Genomic DNA, 23,467 nt, shown 5'->3' with positions numbered 1-23,467 from the left:
TCGGAATATAAAATTGGATTGAATCACCCGTTTGTAGAAGGTACGTGTTTTGTGTACGTGAGTTTGGACAGTGTCCCGTCCGATATTAGATGATTAATTTATTTTGCATTCAAATTTTACATTTCCGTTTTCTACACAAATAGAGAAAACGTGTGTGTGCTTCTCCCCCTACATTCCTGAATGTGCAGCACGCACTCGTGCTCGCGTTGTGTCCTCCTCTCTCCCTTTTGCATATTAATGTGTTTGTTACCTACTTATGCGATAGCGCGATAAATTCCTAGCTTTATCGCCGGCGACGGTCGGACGATTTCTTCAGCTTCTTTGGCCCCTTGACGAAGCACCAGTCGACGGCAATTGTCTGGCCGAGCACTTCCGACCCGTTCAGCGCTTCCTTCGCCGCCAGCGCCTGCTTGTACGTTTCGTACTCGACCAGCGCGTACCCCTTGAGGAAGCCGGTCCGGCGGTCCAGATTCAGGTGGATGTTCTTGATGTCGCCGAACTCGCAGAACTTCTCCTGTATGTCGTCCTCCTGGGCCTCCTCGTGGATCGCCGTCACGAACAGGATCCAGCCCTCGACCGAACGCTGCGGGCCCGGTTCCGCCTCCTCCTCGTCGTCCTGCAGCCGTTCGTAGTCGATCGTTTCGCGGGGAATGCTTTCGTTGCCGAACCCGCGTCCCTTGCGCTTGCGGGCCTTCTCCTTCAGCCGCGCGATGCCCTGGTCGCCATCCTCGTCCACCTCGAACTCCTCGTGGTTGTAGATATCGAGCACGTCCGCCATATTATGGTGCTGGGAGTGTGTGAGTTTGGGGGGGAAAAGTGTATTTTTCCCTTGAGATTTTCACTAAATTTTCACCGTCGTGGTTTTTGGTGTTTGCAAACTTTCTACGATTTTTTCTTTCTGCCTTCCGTACGGTCTGACAGCTGTCAAACGCAACTCACAGCATACTGTCATGCGGCCTAGAAGAATGCTGTCAGTCGAGGCTGTCAGTTGCCGGGTTCTAATTTCAAAAATATCGGTAGAGCATTATGTAAAAATTAATTTCATTTTATACTTTCTACTAAATACAAGAGATATTATAGCAGTTTAGGATAGCATAGATGTTTTGTTCGTTTTATTTTCACTGTACACAGCACATTCAATTTTCCTAATTTAACTCGATTTCAATCGAAAATTATAAACGGATCAAATTATACACAATTCTCATCTAACTTTTCCTTCTTCCGCCTTCTCTTCTTTCGCCCGCCTTCTTTCCTTCTCTGACTCGAGGCTTGATGGGCATTATTATTGGTAGGGGTTGGTTTTTAAAAATAGTCAACAATAGTGTTTCGTCTCCCGCAGTTGTTCCACCTTCAAAATCACCGGTATTCGTCCTACTAAGCTAATTTACTATTTCTCTTCCCCCTCCGGTTTGGTCGGTTTTTTGCTGCCAATGTTGTACAGCCGGTTCTGTGTGTCCCACAGCTTCGTGTAAAGGCCGCCGCTCCGGAGCAGCTGATCGTGCGTACCGCGCTGACCGACGCGCCCATTCTCCAGCACCAGTATCTCGTCCGCGTCCATCACGGTGGACAGACGGTGAGCAATGCAGATGCTGGTACGATTGTCCGTCGCCCTTGCCAGCGCTTGCAGGATGTTCTAAATGCACCAAAAATACACACCGTTTCCATGAGAAAACACAATATTTTACTGACTCCCCCCTGTTAAACTCACCTGTTCGGTGATTGAATCCAAGCTGCTGGTAGCCTCGTCAAAGATCAGAATCGGGGAGTTCTTCAGGATGGCGCGCGCAATCGCTACCCGTTGCTTTTCTCCCCCGGACAGCTTCAGGCCCCGTTCGCCGACCTGCGTTTCGTACTGCTTCGGCCACTGCAGGATCGAATCGTGCAGGTCCGCCATGCGGGCCGCGTTTTCCAGCTCCGTCTGCGACTTGGACAGATCACCGTAGTGGATGTTGTGCCGGATCGTGTCGTGAAACAGGACGGAATCCTGCGGCACCACCGCAATCGCTTTCCGCAGGCTCTGCAAATCCACCTCCCGTATGTTCTGCCCATTGATCAGAATCTCGCCCGTGCTCGGTTCGAAAAAGCGGAACAGCAGTCGCACCATCGACGACTTGCCCGACCCGGATCCACCCACGATCGCTATCTTCTTTCCCGCCGGGATGGTGAAGGAAAGATCCTTGAAAATTTCGTTGCTCTGCGCGTACCGGAAGCCCACGTTGCGGAACTCGATCGAGGCCGTCTCGCGCCGCACATCGAGCGGTGGCGCATTCGCCCGGCTCTGGATGGCGCTCTGCACGCCCATCAGCGTGAACATGGTGCGCATGTCGAGCAGGGCCTGCCGCACCTCGCGATAAACGCTACCGAGGAACCCGAGCGGGATGGACAGCTGAAATAGCAGCCCGTTCACCATCACCAGATCGCCCACCGTCATGCGGCCCTGGGCGATTTCGTTCGCCGCCATCACCATAATCGTGCTGAGCGCCACGCTGAAGATGGCATTCTGGCCAAAGTTCAGCAGGGCCAGGCTGGTGCTCGTCTTAAGGCTCGCATCCTCGTACTTCTTCAGCACCTGATCGTACCGGTTCGCTTCGTACTGTTCGTTGTTGAAGTACTTTACCGTTTCGTAGTTGATCAGCGAATCGACCGCCTTATTGCCCGCCTCGTTCTCCGCCTGGTTCATGTAGATGCGGAACTTGGTGCGCCACTGGGTCACCGCGAGCGTGTACGCACTGTACACGCCGACGCAGCCCATCGACAGGGCGGCATACGCCATACCGCACTTCATACCGAGAATGCTCGACACGAGCGCCAGCTCGAACATGGTCGGCACGACGTTGAACACCATCGCCGTCAGCACAAAGTTAATGCCACGCGATCCGCGGTCTATTGTCTGCGTAGAAGGAGAACATTATTGGCAAGGATTCGAGCAAACTACGGGTCCCATTTACTCGAAAAATACCTTAGAAAGTGCACCCGTTTGTTTGCTGAGATGAAACTGTAGATCGAGATTATGCAGATGCAGGAACACATTGGTGGCAATTTTACGAATCGAGTGCTGTGCCACGCGGGCAAACACGGCGTTCCGAAGTTCGTTGAAACCGGCTGCACCGGCACGGGCGATGCCATCTACAAGAAAGCATCCATTAAACGTCTGAAATCGCTCGTTTGCTTGGTTTCATGCTTTGTTCTTACATCCTAACAGCACGGAAATGGTTAACGCGGACGCCGCCTGTGGTACCGTGTCCATGCTCAGCACGTTCAAATTGTCAACTCCCATTTTGAACAGGAACGGCACGCACACATTCAGCACCTTTGCGCCGCCCAGTAGGCCCAGGGAAATTAGGACGCTTAAAAAAACACAAAATGGCGATTACTTAAAGAAAAAACGGACACGGAAATTGCTTCATTTTCCCGTCCCATGCACTTACCGCTTCCGCACCATCGCATCGTCCTTGGGCCAGATGTAGGTCGCCATCGCTTTGATCATATCCGTCGCGGTAATCTCCGGCCCATCGTACGTCCCGATCGATTCGCCCGAGGCCGGATGGTGCCCTAGATGGAAACAATGACGAATGGGTGGTGGTTGTTTCGTGAATGGAGCTTGCAGTGAGGGTTGAGTTGCAGGGAGAAGGAAGGACGACCCGTTCGATGTAATGGCGGATGTTGGTTTCGCTAGCGGTGGCCCCCTGAGCATTGACGATGAGAAGGAGGAAGGATGCAATCGGTTCGTCATGCTACTATCGCCACTTCGACGGTAGTACCGTTCTTGCTGTGCTTGCGGTCGTTGTCGTGTCGCACTATGGGACGAATCGGTGGTTCGGATTTCCCATGGCGCTAAAGGTAGGTTTCGGTTCCGTTCGTAGCGATTCGTTATGTTCAAATTCCATTTTTTTTTTCAGTCGCCCGTATTCACAAACGACAAAATATTCATCGATTTCAACGGTTATTGTGGAGAGACAGGAGAAAAGGGAAAGAGAAAGAAAGAGAAATACCAGAAAATAACGTCACCCCCGGTGTAGCAGACTGCATTCGGTATAAAGCAAACAGAAAAAAATAAACAAACAAATAGGGATGTGTTACCAACCGATGATATTCAGAGAAAAGGTCTGTACAGAAACAATTTTGAATTTTGTGTGTTTAAAATATATTTCTTATTGCAATCAATGGCCCGTACACCATATGCAATGTGTGCACGAATGGCAAAACGGAAACAAATTGGTGCCAGGAGATGCCAAAATATTGGTAAAGGGAACGGAATATGAACAAAAACCGATAAGCAAAACACAAGCAGCAACACACAGCTTAACAAACACGCCTTATTTACGCGCAAGCCTTGGAGTTATTCATGAGATGAGATTTTTTTGTCACTTGGGTTAGTAATTTCAGACTGCTTTTCGTCGTATGGAAAAAATGCAGTTACGTTTATGATATGCTGTGCAATGTTTAATTTATTTGTGCAAAAATGAAAAACAAGATGTCTCATGCCGTTCTTTCTAGTGATGGGAAAAATGAAGTTTTTGTCGGAATCGATTCCGGTTAGCTCCGAAGTGTTCTGAAATCGATTCCGGAATCGGCTCCGGAATTGGTACCGGAATTAGCTCCACAATCGGAATCGGCTCGGCAATTAGCTCCGGAATAAGTTCCTCCAATTTAAATTGGTTTCGGAATCAGAATTGGTTCCGCCAATTGGAATTGGCTTCGAAACGGAGTCGGTTTCGGTATCTCAATAAGAGTAGACGCTAGGGTCCAATGATGCTACGTACTGATAGCCGCAAAGAATCAAAGGTTACTTGTAAACGATCTATTCTCATGGACATTCCCGGAGTCATATCGCTTCCGAAACTTCTTATTTCAATTCAAGAACTGATTCTCATTCCGAAGCTAATTCCAATTCTGGAGTCAATGCTGATTTCGTTACCGGAGCAAATTACGATTCCCAGATCGAAGCCCCAGTCCGATCCGATTCTGATTTCGAAGCCGATTTCGATCCCGGAATCAATTCCGGAACCGATTCCGATCCCAGAATCAATTCCGGAGCCGACTCCGACCCCAGAGTCAACTCCGGAATTGGGTCCGGAATCAACTCTGGAATCGGGTCCGAAGTCAATGCCGAAATCGGCTCCGGAATTGGCTCTGGAATCGACTCCTGAATCGGAATCGGCTCCGGAATTGATACCGAACATGGAATCGGAATCGGGTAGGTCCGATTCCGAGCTCCCATCACTAGTTCTTTCACAACTCTCTTACCTTTCCGCTTCTTTTGAAAGATGTTCAGCAGAGCGTTCTCGGTCGCTTGCTGATTCTTCTCCGGCAGCGCTCCCTGGGTGGCATAGCTTCGCCGCTGCCCCCATGGTTCCGAGTGTTTCCTTTTCCGGTTATCATGGTACCAGTTCGCGACGGCTACCGCACTTACATGCAGTTGCTGAAGGAGCGTAGAGCAGGAAATAAAACATACAGCATAATTAATGTAAAATGAAACCATTGCCAAACATTGGTTTGTGTGTGTGAGTGGGGCATTTTAAAAGCTGTTTTTGATTTTATTCAAAAAGACTTCACACTCGCGACGGTACTCTCGGTAAGCGGTTCCGGCCGTGCTTAGGCCCGCCAGTTTGTTAAGCCCCTCGATACTTTGCCTGCATTCTAGCAGCAAAAAGTCTACCAACCGCAGTGCAATCGCTCGGATCGGTTCGAGCGGTGGCGTGGCGGCGAACGCGACCGCCTTCATGTGGTGAATGTTCCGCTCCACGAACAGCACCGTCAGACAGACGGCCAGATTGTGGCTGAGCAGATCGTCCCCGACGAAGAACAGCTGCTCATCGAGCCGGTGGTCGGCGAGAAAGCGATACTTTTCCCGCGGCAAACGCAAACAGCGCAGCTCCGGATCGTGTTTCATAAACGCATTGATCGTGCCGATGGTAAGCTCCACAAAGTCGTCCGGATTCGACGGGATGGAAAATCCGTACTCGAGCAGCAGCTTGGTGTTGTTGTGCGAACCGTAGCTGATGAAGATTTGCTCACCGGCCCGGTACGCTGTGTCGGTGTGTAGGTTGTAGTATAGCTCCAGTGGTCGTTCCTTTAGCAAGCAGTCGCGTATTTGGGACGTAGAGAGTGATAATCCGTTGACGGTTTTGGCGCCACATCGATGGTTGAAAAAGTCCAAAAACGGTGCCAGCGCCATGGAAGGTTCATCGGCAAGGAAGTCTTCAAACAGTGAGCCGGATGGTAGGAAGCTGTTGATCATTTTGACCGCCATTGGGTCTAGGAACACGCTGCGTGTGTTAACGACGAAGTAAGCCCATTTAAACCTCTCCAGCTCGACCGTATCCTTCCATTCGTCCCGGAGCACGGAATTGATTCGCTCCAAACCGCTTTTAATGAGCCCGTTCTGCTCGACCATTCTTTGCAGCAGCACCTCGGACAGATAGACCAGCTCCTGCTTGGTACAGAAGTATGGATTCGAGAATGTCTGCGGCAGCGATTGAAGGTAAGGATCGAAGTGGGCCGATTTCGTCACGCACAGGTAAAACGCAAGCAGCGCCTGAAAGGGAAGCTTCTCCAGCGACTGTGCTCGCTCCTGGACGGCCGACTCGTCGAACATGCTGCGGAAGTGTTCATCGCGCTCCAGCACGTTCAGGCCGATCAGGGCCTCAAAGGGTAGCGCTATTAGACAGTCTGCCTCGGCGAGCGGTTTGCGTGAGTACAATCCTTTGCCGGTGCACTCAAACCGGCCAATCCGGAGGCCCGTTTCATTCCTCCAGCCCAATCCTTTCAGCCAGCGGAAGAGTGGAACGTGCTCCACACACTCGGACGGATATTTTGCGCCTTTTGTTCGTTTTGCCTCCCTGCGTATCGAGGTCATTCCGTCAGCTGTCATTGCGCGTCGGGATTATGTAAGCCAGCCAGGCAGGCTTGTTTGGATTGCCTTCAAAACACGCACGTAATATCCCTTGACCTTGGCCTTGTTGCGGATGGGGTGGGTTCTGTGGCCCACCTTTCCCTTGTGATAACAGGTGCTTCGTGCGGGACTTTTCGGGCTCCCGATCTCGATAATCTCCACCCCTCGCGGATACGTGCGGTGGGCAAGCGGAGGAAAGAGAGCGAAAAGATGATTCACGGCTGAAATTGAACACACAGATCTGCTATCAGTCAATACGTGAGCGAGTGGGGGGGATTTCTTTTTGTGGGAATGCAAACAACGGGGGAAGCATGGAAAGCAATTCGCTCGCTCCCATGTGGCCCATATTGGCAAAGCATCTCTTCGCTCTCCACCTTCCGCCGCACGTCACACGCACCAAACCGCACACAATCCGTGGAGCACTTTCGTGATTTAGTTACGCACTTCGCGAGAGCACCGCCGCCGGTGGTTCCTTTGAACGCGTGTTTGTGTGTGTACAATCGAAGCGTGCAATCGAGCGTGTTAAAACTAAGATGCACTTACCCGAGACTGTAGCCGGCAGTGAGTTTCGCTCAGCGGGTGATGATTTTTAAACGAAAGTCGTACACCTTCGAGAAGATTACGATTCAATTGCGGAGCTTGTTTTGATACGACGTGCAGCAGCGCGGCCATTTTTCAGCTGACAGCAGCAGCAGCAGCAGCCGCATTGACAGTTTGTTTTGAAAGCGAGCGCGCTCGCGAGCTGTTTTGACAGGAAAACGATAAGTGTGCAGGCAGGCGGTGGAAAAATACGGCTGAAAAATGTCTGGTTTTTCAAGTGGTTTATTATTCTGGAAAGATTTTCATCATTCTACAATTTGTTGAATCTTGTTCGCCAAAAAGGTAGGTGGAGTACCTATTCATCTCTCAGAATGCGCCCCATTACTTTAAGTCGTATTTGCGGCTTGTGTTTATCCTCTTCACAGATGCTGCGAAGAGACCCGTTTCAGATCCGGAATAGGTACCGGGTCAGTTCTCAGTGCAAGGATATACTCAAATTCAGCTCTGGTCAATTGAAGTAATGTCGGAATGTCTTTAAAGTATTGGCTGGTATTATTTAATCCGTTCGTAGCGGGAACGTACGGCGCTCACATGAAATTCTAGGGATGGCAACACATTTCTTGCGCCCAGTCCTACAACGCCGCGGTGAATAACTGTAGCAACGATCTAGTACGTTAGGAAAATGAGTGTCGGGACGTACGCCGCCGCTACGAACGGATTCAATAATACCAGCCATTACTACAAAAACAACAGGAACAGGACATATTTTTACCATTTTCTACATAAGAATTCTACATTGGTACCAGGACCACCATTGGTTCAGGATTAGTGTCTCTCCTGGCAACGTGCATTAGCATTAGCATATGGTCCAGGATCTGTATGCGTTTAGGATTAGTCCAAGAGCAGTATGGATTCTGAATACGTTCTGATCAATTCTATGTTTGATATCGATTAAGAATAAGTTCCAAGACCAAAATGAGCTCAGGATCTATTCCAGGACTGAAATTGTTACAGGGTCTGATATAGGACTGACATGAGTTCAACATCAGTTGTATTACAGGTATGAGATCAGAGCCGTTACAGGACCGTTATGGTTTTGGGATCAGTTCCAGGTTCAATATGAGTTTAAGATCAGTTCTAAGTCCTGTATGAGTTTCGGATCATTTCCAGGACCGTAATGGATTTTGTAAAAGTTCCAAGACTAACATGGGTTTCGAATCAGTTCTAGAACTCAATAACAAATACGATAGCGATTTTTGCCTATTTATTCATTGTATGTATCGTACCAATTGCGCCGTTTTTTTAAAACACATTATAAAACAAAAAGTCTCTCGTTATCTCGTTCCACAGTTTCACAACACTTAACACACAATATCTTCTTAATCTTAATGCTTTTGTTTTCTCTAGCCATTTTAATCCATCTCAATCATCCGCGACGAGCTCTTTTAGGCGTCTGGGCATCGGAACACCGTACAGCTCGTAAAGCAACGAGTTGGCAACGTGCTGCCCAAATCGTACAAAGTTTTCCCAACGATGTAGAAACTCCTCCCCAAGCGGAAGCATGGCAGGTTGCTGTTTCACTTCCTCCCCGTTCCTGGTAGCTTCTAGTTCCTTGGTTCGGTTAACGTACGTGTACATGTAGCACGATGGTTCGGGTCCGATCGTTTCAACTGCATGAAATATGCCTGCCGGAAGGGATGTGCTTTGTCCGGTTTGCAGTATGGCTGAAGGTCGTTTCGTCCCAACCTCATCCGAGGACGCCGCATAGCGTACAGTTCCCTGCAACACGGTAAGCGAAACATTGTACAGATCTTCTCCGACGTAGTTGCGCAGCGTTAGTCCCGGGAAGTCCGCAATGAACAGTACGTCCGAATGGTTACTCCAGCCAAGAACTTCATCCGTTTTGCGCCGGATCAGCGTATCGCGCAACCCACTGAACTGATGCAGCAGCGGAAGTACCCATTGAACTGGTTCGACCGGTGACCAGGGAGCTTTTAGAATGTCCACATTGGGGTCGAAGATACGTTGCTGAAACCGGCCATTCATACTGCACCAGATATCGAAGTAGATGGACACATTAGGGCGGTGTGCTGCAGGGGCCTCTCGTTGAATGTTTCGCTCTATGCAACGTGCAAACTGAACAGCCATATCGGCATGCTTTGTCCACCGATCGTTGTCAGTGAAAGCGAACGGTTCAACATAGTGCACCCGGTCGGGATTCTCCCGGTCCACCACCCGAATTCCGATCATAATTGTGTCCCAGGCGTGTACCATCATGTCCCAGGAGTAGCCGTACAATCCGTTCGTCCAGTTGTTGTAACCTTGGGTGATAAAATGCGAATAAGGAAGGAAGAGCTGTAGTAAACAGTACGCGAGCATGGCACACATGGACCACTTGCGACGGCGACGGTTGTGTGAACTTTTGTTGCTCTCTTTCACTCCTTGCGAACAGTCATCGCCTTCTTGGATATGTTCATTGTTTAAAACTGTCTTTGAAACGCCCCTGGGCAAGAGCTTCCGTGGCCAGCTAAAACTGTAGTACAGTGGCAGCTGGGAAAGACAGACCCACGGGAACATCCCGATGTAGAAGAGTCGCGAGTTCATCAGATGAAATGCACTGGCGAAGAGTGTGGCCAGTCGGCGCGTTGAACCGTAAATAAGGAAAAACACCACCGTCGTATCGAATAGGCATCCAAACCAGTGGACAATCAGTAAATCGGTAAGCTTCGCTCCGAGCACGGCACGGAACGGGAAAAACACCCAGTGATAGCTCAGGTTTGTCATCGCATATCCAGACAGCCACTCGCGGCAAAGCTTTTTCAACCCGGCCACAAAGTACAGCACGAAGAACTGAAACTTTAGTATGAAGTAGTTCCAAAAGGGAACCGTCTGATCCGGGGGAGGATCTCGCCACGCATCAATTGACCTGTGGAGTTGGATTTTTAATTGTTTTTAATACAGTATTTCGCGCTTCTATCATTTCCGTCCCGTCCCTTACCAACATCGGTGCGCATCGGTAAACAGGAAGATGGTGCCGAGCAACCCGTACAGATAGCTGTGATTGTTCCAGGCACTTTTATCCAGCAGAAACACGTACCAATACGTCGCGGTGAACAGTGCAGCCGACAGGCGAAACCGATAACCGAGCATTATCCCTGCCGCACCTGTCCACATCAGCCCGTAAATGATGCCCATCCGCGGAAGGGGCAGTGGTTCCATCGAATGGATCAGCGGAAACCGACAGTCCCGCGGTTCACCCCAGCGTAGATCCAAATCACCACCACCCCGCTCCTCCGGTATGTCGATGAGCATGGCCAATCCGAACAGTGCTCTGGCCACGGCGAGTGCTGCTCCATCGACGGGCCGGTACATACATCGCTGAACGAACGCATCGAAGGAGGCAAAGCAACGCACATCGTGGCCGGTGGTGTTGCGTAGGAACGAATTTACCCGGGACAGGACACTTGGAGGCGGGGTTACATCCTGCTGGGTGGTGTTGACCGGTTTGTTGTAGGATGTTTCATCGGAGCAATCGTGTGTCGGTTCTTCGGAGATGGCCATTTGGAAAGGGATTGTTTTTCGATGTCAACTACATCTCCAGTGTGTACTGCAAGGAGTAGGACTTGAGTGGTGTTAACACTGCTAGCGAGATGTATTCGTTAGATGGCACTTACGAGTTTTTATAGAAAAGTTGTGTAGTTCTTATCGAAGGACAACCGATTGGGACAACCTTACCCGCTCTAGTGAAGCGAGTACTCCGCTGGAATCGCTCTTTTTATATTGTTCTCAAAGCTTTTGCCCTCAAACTTTGGATGCTCTTCCTTGTCTTCGGGATGCTAGAGCGTCCCATTCGATGTAATGCTCAGCAGGCATGCGCAATGACACCTCTCTTTTGCACGATGAATTCTCCAGCAACATCACTTAATATTTATGGACTTGTTTTCGTACGGATGTTTTCAAACAATCTGTTTCTTCTTCTTCTTCTTCTTGGCACTTTAGCGGTCACGCCGGGTTCATATGCAAGCTTCCTTGTTATTAGAGAAAAAAACCTATTCTAAGGACATTCAAGTTCTACCGTGTTTAGGCGTGAACATGCCATAATATCCGCTAGAACATATGTGTCATTTAGTAACATCACTTAAAATCCTCTCCAAAGCAAATTGTGGCAACTTGGAACTGTGATGTTCCAAAAAGATGAAGTTCTCTTTAAAGTCTACTGACTTACATAAAGCACCACTCTAGCCAGCTCTTAGTAAAAGCCTTCCGATCATTTTATAGTAATCCTAGCCAACTCAAGGTAAGCATAGAGATCGTATAGAGAGCCTTCTGTTGCCTATTCTATCGTTCAAAGATATAAGATGTCCTTGATGATCATGTCACACGCAAGTCTCCCAGTACAGGCTCCTTAGTTGATTCCAGGCCTATGCAAACCTGTTGTATTTCAATGTTTCGGACATTCATCAGTTTGCTGCATATTGAGGTTGGAAGCGACCGAAATATTCCGGAGATCGGATGCTTGGTATTGTATACATTACACTTGCCCATCAATAATTAAGACGAAGTATGTTAAGATAATTTCTATTGCTTGTTTAATTTCTCTTCGTTTTAGATCCTTTCGCACGCCAACATCTTTCATCCACCACCTGAAACTGACCTGTTTCAAAAGGTAATTCGACGTAACAGTCATGTTGATGCGGAGAAGAGCAGTTTATAACTGCCTTCTTCAAACAACAGCCACAGCGTTTCCGTTGCCCGACATTTCCCTGTTCATATGGTGGCACCACGACGGGCAGGGTGTCTTGTAATTGATGTTTATTATCTTCCATGTTTGCGCTCGGGCTCACCTGTTGCACACATCATACAGACAGAGGAGGGAGAAAAACAACCCCACCTAATAAGCGAGCCTAACCTACCGGGTCTAACCCAATGGCCAGTTTGTGGTGGCAATATCGCAATAACAGGCAACAAACCATCCCTTCCCTCCTGTGGTGCGGACGCACTGATTGGTACGGATAATAGTACCCACACACACACACATTATCATTATCGTCCTTTTGGCACCTTCGCACCGGTTGGAAACCTTTGCTAGCCACACACAATTGCACATACACACACACAGCCACAAAGTGTGCCACAACTGCAGGGAAAAAATCATGCGGAAACGCCAACACCGCAGCATCTCGCAGACGTTGTACCGATAAGCCTTTGGCCAAGCGCGCAAATCGGAAGAGCATGGGTACGATATTACGTCCGCTTGCGATTGAATAACTACACCGGGGAAGGCGGCAATAAAACGAGGCAAGCGGCTCGGCTTTGGACAGGCGTTGAAGCGGAGGAGAGATGCGTCATCGGGGACCGACGAAAACCGTAAAACCGAAATTGGTAGATCCGTGTGTTGTCTGTGAGGTGCTGCGTATGGCAGCACATGGACCGCGCGCGCGGTCGTGTTCGGCGCTAAGATGAGGTCGATGAAAGTAAACAACAACTCTGTCGATTGTACTCCTACGCGCACAGGTGAGTTTGAATGGGATTTTGCTGTCGGGGACACCCGCAAAGGTAGGTTGAACTTTCGTTGCGAAAGTCCAACCCCAGGGTCGTTCGGCGCAAACACTTTCATACGCAGTGTTAAAATTAGGCAACAGATTTGCGAAAATGATTCACAGTACGATATTAAGTGGTTTTTTTACTTAAATTTATTAAACAACAATTTGTTACAATCGCTATCGTCTTTGCTGTTGAACATCGTTCAATTAAATAGCTTTAAAAAAATGCACACACAAACACGCTTGTTAAGACAAGTTTACGCAAATCATGCGCCAACGGTGTGTGTTGGTATTATTTGCGCCATCAAGCCACGCTTTGGCTACGGTTGAATGTGGCGTGTGATAGAGACAAAATCGAGGGAGTAACTTTCTCACAGCCCATCCCGAAAAAAGAAACATCGCCGGTCATGGCCATGGCGGTGTGCATCAAATTCTGCTCCACACGCATCACTTTCCCACGGACAGCGAGCAATATTAGTTACGCACAGCCGCGCTCTCTAAAAAGGGCGACCACTTGCTTGGGTGGGCTTCCGGGACACGCATATATACGCACACACACACGCAAGAGAGAGAGACACAGGTATACGTTTGTGTCACATAATAAATAACAAGTTAGGAAAGGGCTGTCCTATTGTCTCCTCTATCCATTCAGATTGGCACATTTCGTCGTCTTCTTTAGGTTCGATTTGACTCCTATCACTGTCGATTCCGTTGCAGGTTTCTCTATCCGTACTGCTGCTGCTGGTACTGTTGCTGCTGCTGCTGCTGCTGCTGCTCACCGTTGCTGAAGAAGCGGAAAAACCCACCCCGATGGTTGTTCAGGTAGTACAGGATCTGCATCTCATCCTTCGGACACTTGGGATAGTACGCGTCGCAGCTGTTCGCCCCAATGCCGTACCCTAGCAGGGCGGCCCGGGAGAACTTGAGCCACGGTGAGCTGTCCGGCACGGCGGTGAGGATGCTGCAAAGTATGGAAAATCAATAAGAAGTTCGCCACTGTGTGCCGCCATGACGCAACTTACGTCGACAGTAGACCCCGGTTGACGTAGCTGCTAAAGCCCTGGCCGGTCGAGCTGCGCGACATCATGCAGATCAGCTTCGGCACGCACTGCAGCTCGTCGTTTTCGGAAATGTTATCCAACGCTTGCCGCAGCTGACCACCCACACCACCGCCAACGGCACCAAAACCGGCTCCAGGGCTGGCGAATGCACCAACCGGACGTTGCGGCGTCGTGGCCGCTCCGAACGATCCGAACGTGCCGGGGGCAAAGTTGAAGATGCTCTGAAGCACCCCCAGGATGCTCTGCGCGTTTGGCGGTTGCGCTAGACCGCTGGAAGTAGGCAGTGACTGTTGCGGTGGATAGTATCCTTGCGGTTGCTGTTGGTACGGATTGGTGGCGTACGGTGACTCTGAAGCGTACGGGTACGGCGACTCCGAAGGATACTGGTACGGATTGTACGAAGCGTACGGATTGTAAGCACCGCTCTGTGGCGCAATGCTGAACGGATACTGTTGCTTCTGCAGCTCGGGATAATTCAGCATCGAACTGCCGTCGTACTGTCCTTGTACACCTTGTTGCTGCTGCGGACGGGCTCCATTCACCGTCAAATAGTTGCCCTGCAATGGGGCCGAAAATCGTTGCGGCGGCGTTCCGGTGTAGGTAGAATACGCCCCATACTGCCCAGGCTGCTCGAACCCACCGTCCGCATTGTAGATCTTATCGTTTGCCACGTACTTGTACTTGTTCTTTTTCCTTTTCGGTTTCTGCTGACTGCCTGCTGGCGGTGGCGGTGGTGGAGTTATCGTGTCGCCTCCTGCATTTCCTCCGGCAAACTGTATCGATGCACCGACGGTGTAAAATTGGTCACCTTCACGCTGCCCGAACGGCGATCCAGCCGGTGAGACGTCGGCGACGGATCCTTTGCCGAAGAAATTGCTCCCACTAACAGCTCCATTCACCGTGGTGGTAAACGGTGACGCATCGGAATCGTCCACGAAACGGATCCTTCCGGCTCGCTTCACCGGCGAATCGGCACTGTAGTGGGGGGTGTACATCGGTGTGAACTGTCCATGATCCACGGGAGAAGGTTCTCTTGCCACTGCCGTCACACCCGGCTCCCGGAACACGAACTGATCCTTCCCGTCCGTGGCAAATCTAACCGACGACGATTGGGTTATGCGGTGTTATGCGGCGTTACATCACTGGCGTGGTAACCGGTTCCCATCACTTTACTTACCCCGTATCCTTCCGGTAGCTGATGGCACGCACGCTCCGCCCGGACACGATCGCCGCCAGCACCAATGTCACCCAAAAGCTCATCTTAACCCACTTTTCGACCTGCGCAACTTACGACCAAGCACGCGCAGCGCACGTTGATACCGTGCCGTTCCCGAGCAGTGACTGCGCGCGCTCGAGCCAATTCCGGTACGAGCACGAGTGTGGTGTAATACGCCCTCCCCACCTTCAAAGCGATGACTTCACGCGGTGCGCGCACATGGCGCGTCGTCGTGGGTCGTCGTCGTCGGTCGTACACACATTTCACTTTTCACTTTTGCAACAACCGCGGTCGATCGTGGTTTCGCGTTTTCGGCGGTGGTAGCCACCAGTGGAGATCTGTTTGAATGATGGTGGTGGGGGCGACCCGACGGAACAGCGGAAACCGATCTGAAGCGGTGGTGGTGGTGGTTTGTTTTTGTTATGCTTTGCTTTCTCGGTCAGCCTTTTCGGGCGGCTTTTCGGTCCGCGCGTTATTTGACTGCATGTGGAGGCTGTGTAAATGAGTAGGAGGGAAGTCGAAGTTTTTAGTTTTTTTCTTTATGCAATACTTACGCTAATATTCAAAGATCAGGTTTTTGGTCGGACTCCTCGGAAGGCTGCAGCAGCACTGGAAACCCACTTTTGCAATGATTGCTGCAAGCCAAGGGGAAAATCCCATTCGAATGCTTTTTCTCATTTGGTTTTGTTATTGGAAAATTGGTAAGTAGTTGACTATGGGATGCATGATTGTTTTCTTATTAGATATTCAAAACAAGTCTGAACAATGAACGTTTTATCTCGTTAGAGTTTAAATTGCGCTACTTGCGTGAAACAGTTTCTCACAAGTAGAATAAAATTTTAGATATTTTTGAAAATCCTCTAATAAAGATGATGAATCTTCTCACCAAAAGTGCATTTAAAATCGCAATAAAAGGCTCCCTAACCTGTGCGATGCTACTACTACTGCCCTGAACATTGTCGTTTGCAGAATATAATGGGCGCTAAACGTAGGGCCAAGCAACGCTTAAGATTACCCTCCCGTCCTGTATGCCCACAGCTGTGTTCGATTAGTGAAAGTGGAAAAAATTGACTCACCCCAATCACGTAGGAAGGGACTACGACGACGACGACGATGCCGCCAACGTGCACTGCACGTGATCGGAAGCATTCCAGCGATCCAGCGAGATGGTTGGCACGATCATAAGGAAGCTAATCCGCGCATGCTGCCAACGGACAAACACATTGCAGCGCATACAATTACAGCGGTGCTGGGGAGTGGTCGTGGGCCCTTGTTGATTGATGATACCTATTATTAAACCCTTTTTCATCCTAGCAAAGGCGGAAGTGGTGCTTGCACACACAGAAGAGGGTTTCAATAGCCCAATCTAAGTAGCTGCAGCATTGGTAACGCCACGAATTGTCTTTTCCAATAAGCACAGCTCAATACATCCCAATTAGGAGGAATGGGAGGAGGAAACAAACAAACCCATAAATATTTGGCACGAAAAAAGGCCCTTTTCTCGTAAAGAATGCTGACTCACGCATTCCGCCAGCGCTTTTTTTACTTTCTTCCATGCGGGGTTCCCCAACCTCCCCCTTGCCCTTTTGTCCATCCACCCGGATTTGGAGATTTTGCGGTTCGATGCGCTTTCGGTTTCGACTCTTTCATCGCCTACTACCACACTTCAATCTGATCTGGGAAGCTTTTCTCCAAGTCTTGAAGCGTTGTTGTGCCAAGCACCGAAAAATCGGTATGAATATGCATTTAAAGCGTGTGTGTGTGGTATAGTGATGTGCTCTCTGGAGCGCACGCATGACTCCGATCCGATTCCGATTATTGTTAGTCCGAATCCGACTCTAGCAAAATGGAACCACTAGATCAGCCCGGAATCGGTCGGAGTCGGGTGGAGTCTTTCAGAGTCATCCGGAGTAGATCGGAGTCGTTTGGAGTCATCCGGAGTAGATCGGAGTCGTTCGGAGTCGTCCGGAGCCTAATCACAAGCACATTAAACAACATGGCTCCTGTTGACTCTGACCGATTACGATTCCGGTCGACTCCGATCGACTCTAGACGACTTCGGACGACTCCTACTCCGAATGTCTCCAAGCGACTCCGGAGGACTCCGAACGACTCCGAGCGGCACCGGACGACTCCGGACTACTCCGAGCGGCTCCGGACGACTTCGACTCCGATCGACTCCAAATGACTACGGACAACTCCGACTCCGATCGACTCCAAATGACTACGGACAACTCCGACTCCGATCGACTCCGGACAACTCCGAATCCAAATGTCTCCGAGCGACTCCGGACGACTTCGAACGACTCCGGATAACTCCGAATGACTCCGAACGACTCCTATAGACTCCGACTCCGAAGGTCTCCGAGCGACTCCGGACTACTCTGAATTACTCCGAACGACTCCAATCGACTCTAGACGACTCCGGACGACTCCGGACGACTCCGAGCGATTTCGGAGGATTCCGATCGACTACGAATGACTACGGACGACTCTTACTCCCAATGACTCCGGACAACTCCGAATCCAAATGTCTCCGAGCGACTCCGGACGACTTCGAACGACTCCGGATAACTCCGAATGACTCCGAACGACTCCGATAGACTCTAAACGACTCCGAATGACTCCGACTCCGAAGGTCTCCGAGCGACTCCGGACTACTCTGAATTACTCCGAACGACTCCAATCGACTCTAGACGACTCCGGACGACTCCGGACGACTCCGAGCGATTTCGGAGGATTCCGATCGACTACGAATGACTACGGACGACTCTTACTCCCAATGACTCCGGACAACTCCGAATCCAAATGTCTCCGAGCGACTCCGGACGACTTCGAACGACTCCGGATAACTCCGAATGACTCCGAACGACTCCGATGGACTCTAAACGACTCCGAATGACTCCGACTCCGAAGGTCTCCGAGCGACTCCGGACTACTCTGAATTACTCCGGACGACTCCAATCGACTCTAGACGACTCCGGACGACTCCGGACGACTCCGAGCGACTTCGGAGGATTCCGATCGACTACGAATGACTACGGACGACTCTTACTCCCAATGACTCCAGACGACTCCGACTCCGAATGTCTTCGAGCGACTCCGGACGACTCCGGACGACTCCTATTTCGAATGCCTACGGACGACTCCGACTTCCGATGACTCCGAACGACTCCAGACGATTCCGTATGACTCCTAGTGCAAGGCAGATTTACCTTCCGGAGTCGATTCTAATTTTATCGGTGTCGGATCGGAGTCGACTCCGGATTGTTGCCATCTTTACCCATCACTAGTGTGGTATGGTGCGTAACGGCACGATAAAGCGGATAATGATGAAAATGCGACTTGCGCGAGGCGGGGAAAGGAGAAAATTGAAGATGTTTAAATAAATCACAATCACACGTGTGTTACAAGACGCTTCCGTACGGTCCGCCGGGGTGCACTTCCCATTTGATTAAAACAGGTGAAACTTCATGCTCATGTAAGTGGCCTCTTCCTCTCTGTGTGTGCACGGTTCGGTGGATGGATTGTTGTTTACGGAAATGCGCACACTCTGCCTGCACCTTGAACCACACTGCGACACAATCATAATTTGCTAAACATTCGAGGTTGCCAATTTCACCCACTTTCGGACGTATTCGAGCAGCTACTACCAAAAACAAAAAAACGCTGGTGAAACTGAACTTGAAACAGAAAGCGAACTCGAAGGGGGGTAGTGGGTATTTTTCCGGACACTAATGTTCATTTTTAATGTGAATCAATGAAAACAGCACAGGCTCACAACAATTTCACGCACAAGGATGATGGCACTTTTACCCGGAGCGGTTTACTAAACGTCGCACGACGTTTCGCCACTTCGCGACAATTCCGCACAACTGAAAACAAACCACAGCCATCTTCGATCCTACCCTAGCAGTCGTGAAAGAGGTTCGCCAACGCGTCATACTTCACCCGCCCATTCTCGGGCACCAGCCGGCAGAAGATTTCGTCCACCTGCTCGTCCGTCAGCCGCTGATCGCCCTTCGTCGTAAGCCACAGGCGCAGCTCCTCCGCATCGACCGTCCCGTCCCCGTTGCTGTCGAAGCAGCGGAACGCGTTCTGGAGCACATCCGGCGGATCGGTATCGCGCAGCTTCTGCGCAAACAGCGTCAGGAAGAGGGTAAAGTTGAGCGGCAATTCGCGTGCCTCGGCCATCAGCTCGTCCAGCAGCTGCTCGGTCGGGGCCCGCTCGTACCACACGGTCAGCATGTCGCGCAGCTCCTCCCGGCCGACCACTCCCGCGTGGCTCGTGTCGAGCAGGTTGAACAGCTCGCGCAACTCCGCCACCTGGTGCTGCTCCAGCACGCTGAACACGTTCGATGTGGGGCGCTTCTTCGCGCTGCCCGGTTTGTTGGAGGGTTTCTTGGTCTGCCCGGTGGACCGATTCGGGCGTATGGAAGCCATCACGCGGACGAGCACCGTCCGTAGCGCTCGATGGTATGAAGAATGATGGGCTAGATGCGATCGATGCGCTGTCGCCGACATTGGGAAGGCGCTTGCTTTGATGAAACACACTCGAACGCACCCTAGGTAACGCTAGAGAACGAAGAAGGAAGCTCGATTCTTGTGATAAAACTAGGAAGGTGATCTCTCTGCTCTTGTGTCATGTCATACGATGACACTTCGAGAGCGATTCTTGGAATTTCTAGGCACAATCAATCTGTGCTGAGCACAGCAGAAATTTGCTAACCGAGGGGAGGCGCAACTAGCACCTAGCACTAGCCGGAAGCAAAAGCGTGTTCATGTTTCTACCATTTATTGAACAGACGTTTTAAGTTGCATTACATGGCGTCGCGGGGGGAGTGGTTGTACATATTTGCGGGATAAGGGTATGTAATTTATAGGCGCTGCAAGTGTTTTTGGTTCACCAAACAATTTTTAAAGCGCGTTTCAATTTTTTAGAACAATTTAACAACGGTGTGCGGGTGAGAAGGGTTTTAAGCGACCTTTCGCGTCTTTCCTTCATAATTTAACACATACACACATGAGAGATCATCTTATGTTGCGATATTCTGTAGCTGTTCTAGTGGTGGAAGCATTGATTCATTGAAAACTCCTTCTTTTTTGGCGCATTTGAATGTTGGAACGGTTCCAAGTTACAATTCCGGCATGGAAGTAATGCTTTCGTGCAATTAAACTTCAAAACGTTCCACCACCACACGGGAATCAATGTAAACACAATATGCTTTTATGCTTAATATGTTGTTTTTTTTCTTCTTGTAAATATGATAAGCGCAATACAATAATTGTATAAGCATTTTGATACGCGATTATGCATGTATGTGTGTGTTTGTATATCATAAGCGCAGTTTGGATTGCAAGTTTCCGCACTACCGCAACAAGAAGTACCTAACAACGATGTAAAAGTTTCAGTATGTGTGTGTGTATATATATATATAGTAGTATATGTATATAAGTATAACACCACGTGGCTCACGCCCTGCGCCTACTGCCATCATTCGATTATGATTGTTTTGCCTTTGTGCAATAAATTTGGTTTTTTGTTCTGAGTTGTTTTGTTTTACTTGTTCGATTATTGGCTTTCTTCAACATGGTTTATATGATTTTGTCTTTTGTTTCCATTCTTTTGCATATTTTTTTGCCGGTTTCCTTATCATATAACACGTGGTTGCATTTTGACTTCATTCTTCACTCTTATTTGTTCTGCCACCTTCATTTTCATATTGCAATGATAAAACACTGATATATTTGGAGCTGGTTTGTATTCATTGTTTTCGTTTTTGGAACATGTGATGAGTTTTACAGACAGATAATTATGTTGCTCATGTGCTATTGCCTTTTTTTATATGCTCCAGTAGATCCAGTAGATGCAGCAGTATGTAAATAGACACATCGAGTTAAACGAGTTTGCTGTGCAATGTTGTTGTCTTTCCGTAAACATGAAAGATTTAACAATTACCACAGTAGTATCAGTAGTATCAGTAGTGTTTGGCTTTGCACATACGTGTTTTCGATAAACCGACGGAACATGTCGTTTCTTTATAGTTGATTATACAGTTTCCTTTTGCAATTTGTTTGTAGTAAGTTCAGCTTTCTTCCCGAATTCCCTTTAATATTATACCCCCGAAACATTTAGTCATGCTAATTCAATCTTATACTTTTCCACGCTAATTATTGTCATAACACGTTCCCTCTCTCCCTTCATCTCCACCTGCCATTTCCATATTCAAATAGGACAGTACTACTCATGTTGAACCACCTCACTTCCCATACACTAACCTGCGGAAGATTTGCATTCCATTGTGTGATTTTTCTTCTTCGGCTGCATCGATTTGTGTAAATGCGTATCGTAGAAAACGAAACGAGTGAGTTGCAATCAGAATGGACGTGTGTGTGTGTGTGTTGGTTGGTTGGTTACTGGTACTGCTGCGGCTCGTGTCTAATTGACTTCTCAAAAGGCCAAATATAATGCTGCCCCGCCGCCGTGCCTAATCCGGGGTGTGTTTGTTTGTTTTTTTATACGTTTTTTAACACGCTTGGATAAAGTGGAGGTGCTGAAACTGAGTGTAATTGATATAGTTTTACATTTCCGTTACTATAGACGGCTGGTGGTTTCAAAGGTGACTCTGATTACACAGGTGTGTGTGCTTGAGGTAAGAGTTTGGTGGATACATTGTAACGGTCCATTGGATAGTCGTTTCAAAAACCTGAATATTCAAAATACAGGGTTTTCCACGATTTATTGGTCAGTTCCCATCAATTTTTGGTGTGTTTCCATATTTTTTTGGTACGTTCCCACGATTTTTTGGTCGTTTCCCAGAATTATTTGGTCCAATTGTATTGATATCCAATCGGAAAATACCAATAAATTACTGGAACGAACCAAAAATCTATGGGATACGATCAAAAAATCGTGGGAACTGACCAATGAATCGTGGGAAACCCTGTAATGGAAAATGATTCATAAAAAAAAAAAAAAAAAAAAAACAAAATAAAAACGTGCAAAATTCAGTAATGGTATATTTAAGGGCAATTCAAAAACAAAAACGAAAATCTTTCTTTAGAATGAAATTAAAATAAACAATAATCTTTCTAATGGCATTACTTTTTCTTTTCTATAACACAGATCTCAGGGGATGGAGGGGGGGGGGGGGGGGGGGGGGAGTGCACAAATACGGCACACACGCGATTCTCACTAGCGCTAGTAGTACTAGTTGTAGTAGTAATCAACAGCATAGCATTTATAACCCTTAGACGTCCACAGTGTCTCGTCTCTTACAAGTAAAATTAAATGTAAAAAAAAAACAGAAAACAAAACAGAGACTTGCCCTGAACATTTCCCATTTTAAACGTAAAAAGTGGACGCAAAGACTTCATCTAGCTCTTAATACGATAATGCACAAAAAAAAAACTCTGAAAAGGAGAAGAACCATTTCGCTGCTATGGCTAGCCACTGTTGGGCGCACTCATCACATATCCTCCCCTCAAAGCTACCATCCACACTCGTATCGAAATGTGTTTTAGCCAAACAAACAAAAAAAAAACGATAATATAAATTATTCTGAATTATACTCTTAGCTTACAACCATATTATGCTCCGTTTTCCTTTCCGTTACTTTCAGCGTTTTTGCTATTTTAGACCCGTCCTGCTTTGCTAAAACCTAAACAACAAAACAAACAAAAAACGCTACGATCAAAGCATCTAACACCATCATATGGTGACCACCAGTGTGTGTGGTTGACATGGGTGGATTACGATTTCCTTCTATGATTATGTGCTTTTTTGTTGTTTAAATATGTAATTTACCTTAAAATGCATTTCTTAACTCGACACGGACGGTGACGGACGAATTATACGATATTGAAGAAACTGGACAAAAAAATAAAACTACTATGGTGTAATATGTATAATGCGGCAAATAGTGCAATAATCACGAATTATTGCAATTTTTCTGCAACATACTCCTATGTAAGAAGAGGGATGCGAATTCTGCTACTGCACAGGAATGACGAAATCGGAAAGCAATTTGCATTGTTTTCGCACTTTCATTTATACAATAATTTGTGTTCTGTTTCGCCGTCACCGCCACTAACGCTCTAACTTTGCTAGTGTGTGTTCCCCTCCCTGTTCGTTCCCTGCTTAACAAACAGCCTTTAGTACTTCTTGTTTCCCTCTGTCACACATTGATGTGCAAACGGCTGGTGTGTGTGT

The 23,467-nt window shown here is 48.5% G+C and overlaps 6 protein-coding genes across 9 annotated transcripts in view; all 6 read right to left on the bottom strand.

Moving 5' to 3' along the window:
* LOC120949789 (RNA-binding protein 8A) overlaps positions 1-915 on the bottom strand; it is a 300,811-nt gene extending 299,896 nt beyond the window's left edge. The window contains exon 1 of one of the 2 annotated variants that reach the window (XR_007452267.1): positions 173-915. Coding sequence is in view for 1 of the 2 variants with exons in the window: in XM_040367302.2 (XP_040223236.1) it covers positions 284-778 (495 nt within the window). In the remaining variant the exon portion in view is untranslated. Of the gene's footprint in view, positions 1-57 lie in introns of those variants that run through there. The other variant, XM_040367302.2, reaches the window with a different exon arrangement.
* A 168-nt stretch (positions 916-1,083) lies between these two features.
* Positions 1,084-7,597, bottom strand: LOC120949788 (iron-sulfur clusters transporter ABCB7, mitochondrial). Of its 2 annotated transcripts, none has more exons than XM_040367300.2 (7): positions 7,439-7,597; positions 5,248-5,422; positions 3,429-3,834; positions 3,193-3,347; positions 2,960-3,126; positions 1,709-2,890; positions 1,084-1,633 (listed from the first exon to the last, which is right to left on the bottom strand). In XM_040367300.2, the coding sequence occupies exons 1-7, from the start codon at positions 7,565-7,567 to the stop codon at positions 1,388-1,390; spliced, it is 2,460 nt and encodes an 819-aa protein (XP_040223234.2). In that variant the 5' UTR covers positions 7,568-7,597; the 3' UTR covers positions 1,084-1,387. The 2 variants fall into 2 exon arrangements, with proteins under 2 accessions (XP_040223234.2, XP_040223235.2); XM_040367301.2 differs by having other exon boundaries at positions 3,429-3,552; positions 7,439-7,596.
* A 1,080-nt stretch (positions 7,598-8,677) lies between these two features.
* On the bottom strand, positions 8,678-11,222 carry LOC120952145 (vitamin K-dependent gamma-carboxylase). Its single transcript, XM_040371311.2, has 3 exons — positions 11,110-11,222; positions 10,434-11,042; positions 8,678-10,361 (listed from the first exon to the last, which is right to left on the bottom strand). The coding sequence occupies exons 2-3, from the start codon at positions 10,994-10,996 to the stop codon at positions 8,858-8,860; spliced, it is 2,067 nt and encodes a 688-aa protein (XP_040227245.2). The 5' UTR covers positions 10,997-11,042; positions 11,110-11,222; the 3' UTR covers positions 8,678-8,857.
* Positions 11,223-13,127: 1,905 nt separating this feature from the next.
* Positions 13,128-15,900, bottom strand: LOC120949074 (uncharacterized). Its single transcript, XM_040366058.2, has 3 exons — positions 15,217-15,900; positions 14,001-15,134; positions 13,128-13,939 (listed from the first exon to the last, which is right to left on the bottom strand). The coding sequence occupies exons 1-3, from the start codon at positions 15,297-15,299 to the stop codon at positions 13,702-13,704; spliced, it is 1,455 nt and encodes a 484-aa protein (XP_040221992.2). The 5' UTR covers positions 15,300-15,900; the 3' UTR covers positions 13,128-13,701.
* A 2,068-nt stretch (positions 15,901-17,968) lies between these two features.
* LOC120951888 (myosin regulatory light polypeptide 9-like) lies at positions 17,969-19,931 on the bottom strand. The gene has a single exon (XM_040370880.2). The coding sequence runs from the start codon at positions 19,777-19,779 to the stop codon at positions 19,165-19,167; it is 615 nt and encodes a 204-aa protein (XP_040226814.2). The 5' UTR covers positions 19,780-19,931; the 3' UTR covers positions 17,969-19,164.
* Positions 19,932-22,255: 2,324 nt separating this feature from the next.
* Positions 22,256-23,467, bottom strand: part of LOC120951886 (uncharacterized) — a 28,890-nt gene continuing 27,678 nt past the window's right edge. For both annotated transcript variants that reach the window (XM_049607422.1, XM_040370879.2), the window contains exon 12: positions 22,256-23,467. This exon is cut by the window's right edge and continues 758 nt beyond it. The gene's annotated coding sequence lies outside the window, so the exon portion shown is untranslated.

The sequence above is a fragment of the Anopheles coluzzii genome, chromosome 2 (assembly GCF_943734685.1).
Source record: "Anopheles coluzzii chromosome 2, AcolN3, whole genome shotgun sequence".
Classification (NCBI taxonomy): Eukaryota; Metazoa; Arthropoda; class Insecta; order Diptera; family Culicidae; genus Anopheles; species Anopheles coluzzii.
This window is presented reverse-complemented; position numbering and strand designations above follow the sequence as displayed.

Coding starts and splice junctions, on each gene's coding strand:
- LOC120949788 (XM_040367300.2), bottom strand. CDS start 7,567: ATGGCCGCGCTGCTGCACGTCGTATCAAAACAAGCTCCGCAATTGAAT. Junction 5,423..7,438: donor ACTGCCGGCTACAGTCTCGG/GTAAGTGCATCT, acceptor ACGCTCCTTCAG/CAACTGCATGTAAGTGCGGT. Junction 3,348..3,428: donor GATGCGATGGTGCGGAAGCG/GTAAGTGCATGG, acceptor TGTTTTTTTAAG/CGTCCTAATTTCCCTGGGCC.
- LOC120952145 (XM_040371311.2), bottom strand. CDS start 10,996: ATGGCCATCTCCGAAGAACCGACACACGATTGCTCCGATGAAACATCC. Junction 10,362..10,433: donor ACCGATGCGCACCGATGTTG/GTAAGGGACGGG, acceptor CCAACTCCACAG/GTCAATTGATGCGTGGCGAG.
- LOC120949074 (XM_040366058.2), bottom strand. CDS start 15,299: ATGAGCTTTTGGGTGACATTGGTGCTGGCGGCGATCGTGTCCGGGCGG. Junction 15,135..15,216: donor AGCTACCGGAAGGATACGGG/GTAAGTAAAGTG, acceptor GTCGTCGGTTAG/ATTTGCCACGGACGGGAAGG. Junction 13,940..14,000: donor AACCGGGGTCTACTGTCGAC/GTAAGTTGCGTC, acceptor CATACTTTGCAG/CATCCTCACCGCCGTGCCGG.
- LOC120951888 (XM_040370880.2), bottom strand. CDS start 19,779: ATGTCGGCGACAGCGCATCGATCGCATCTAGCCCATCATTCTTCATAC.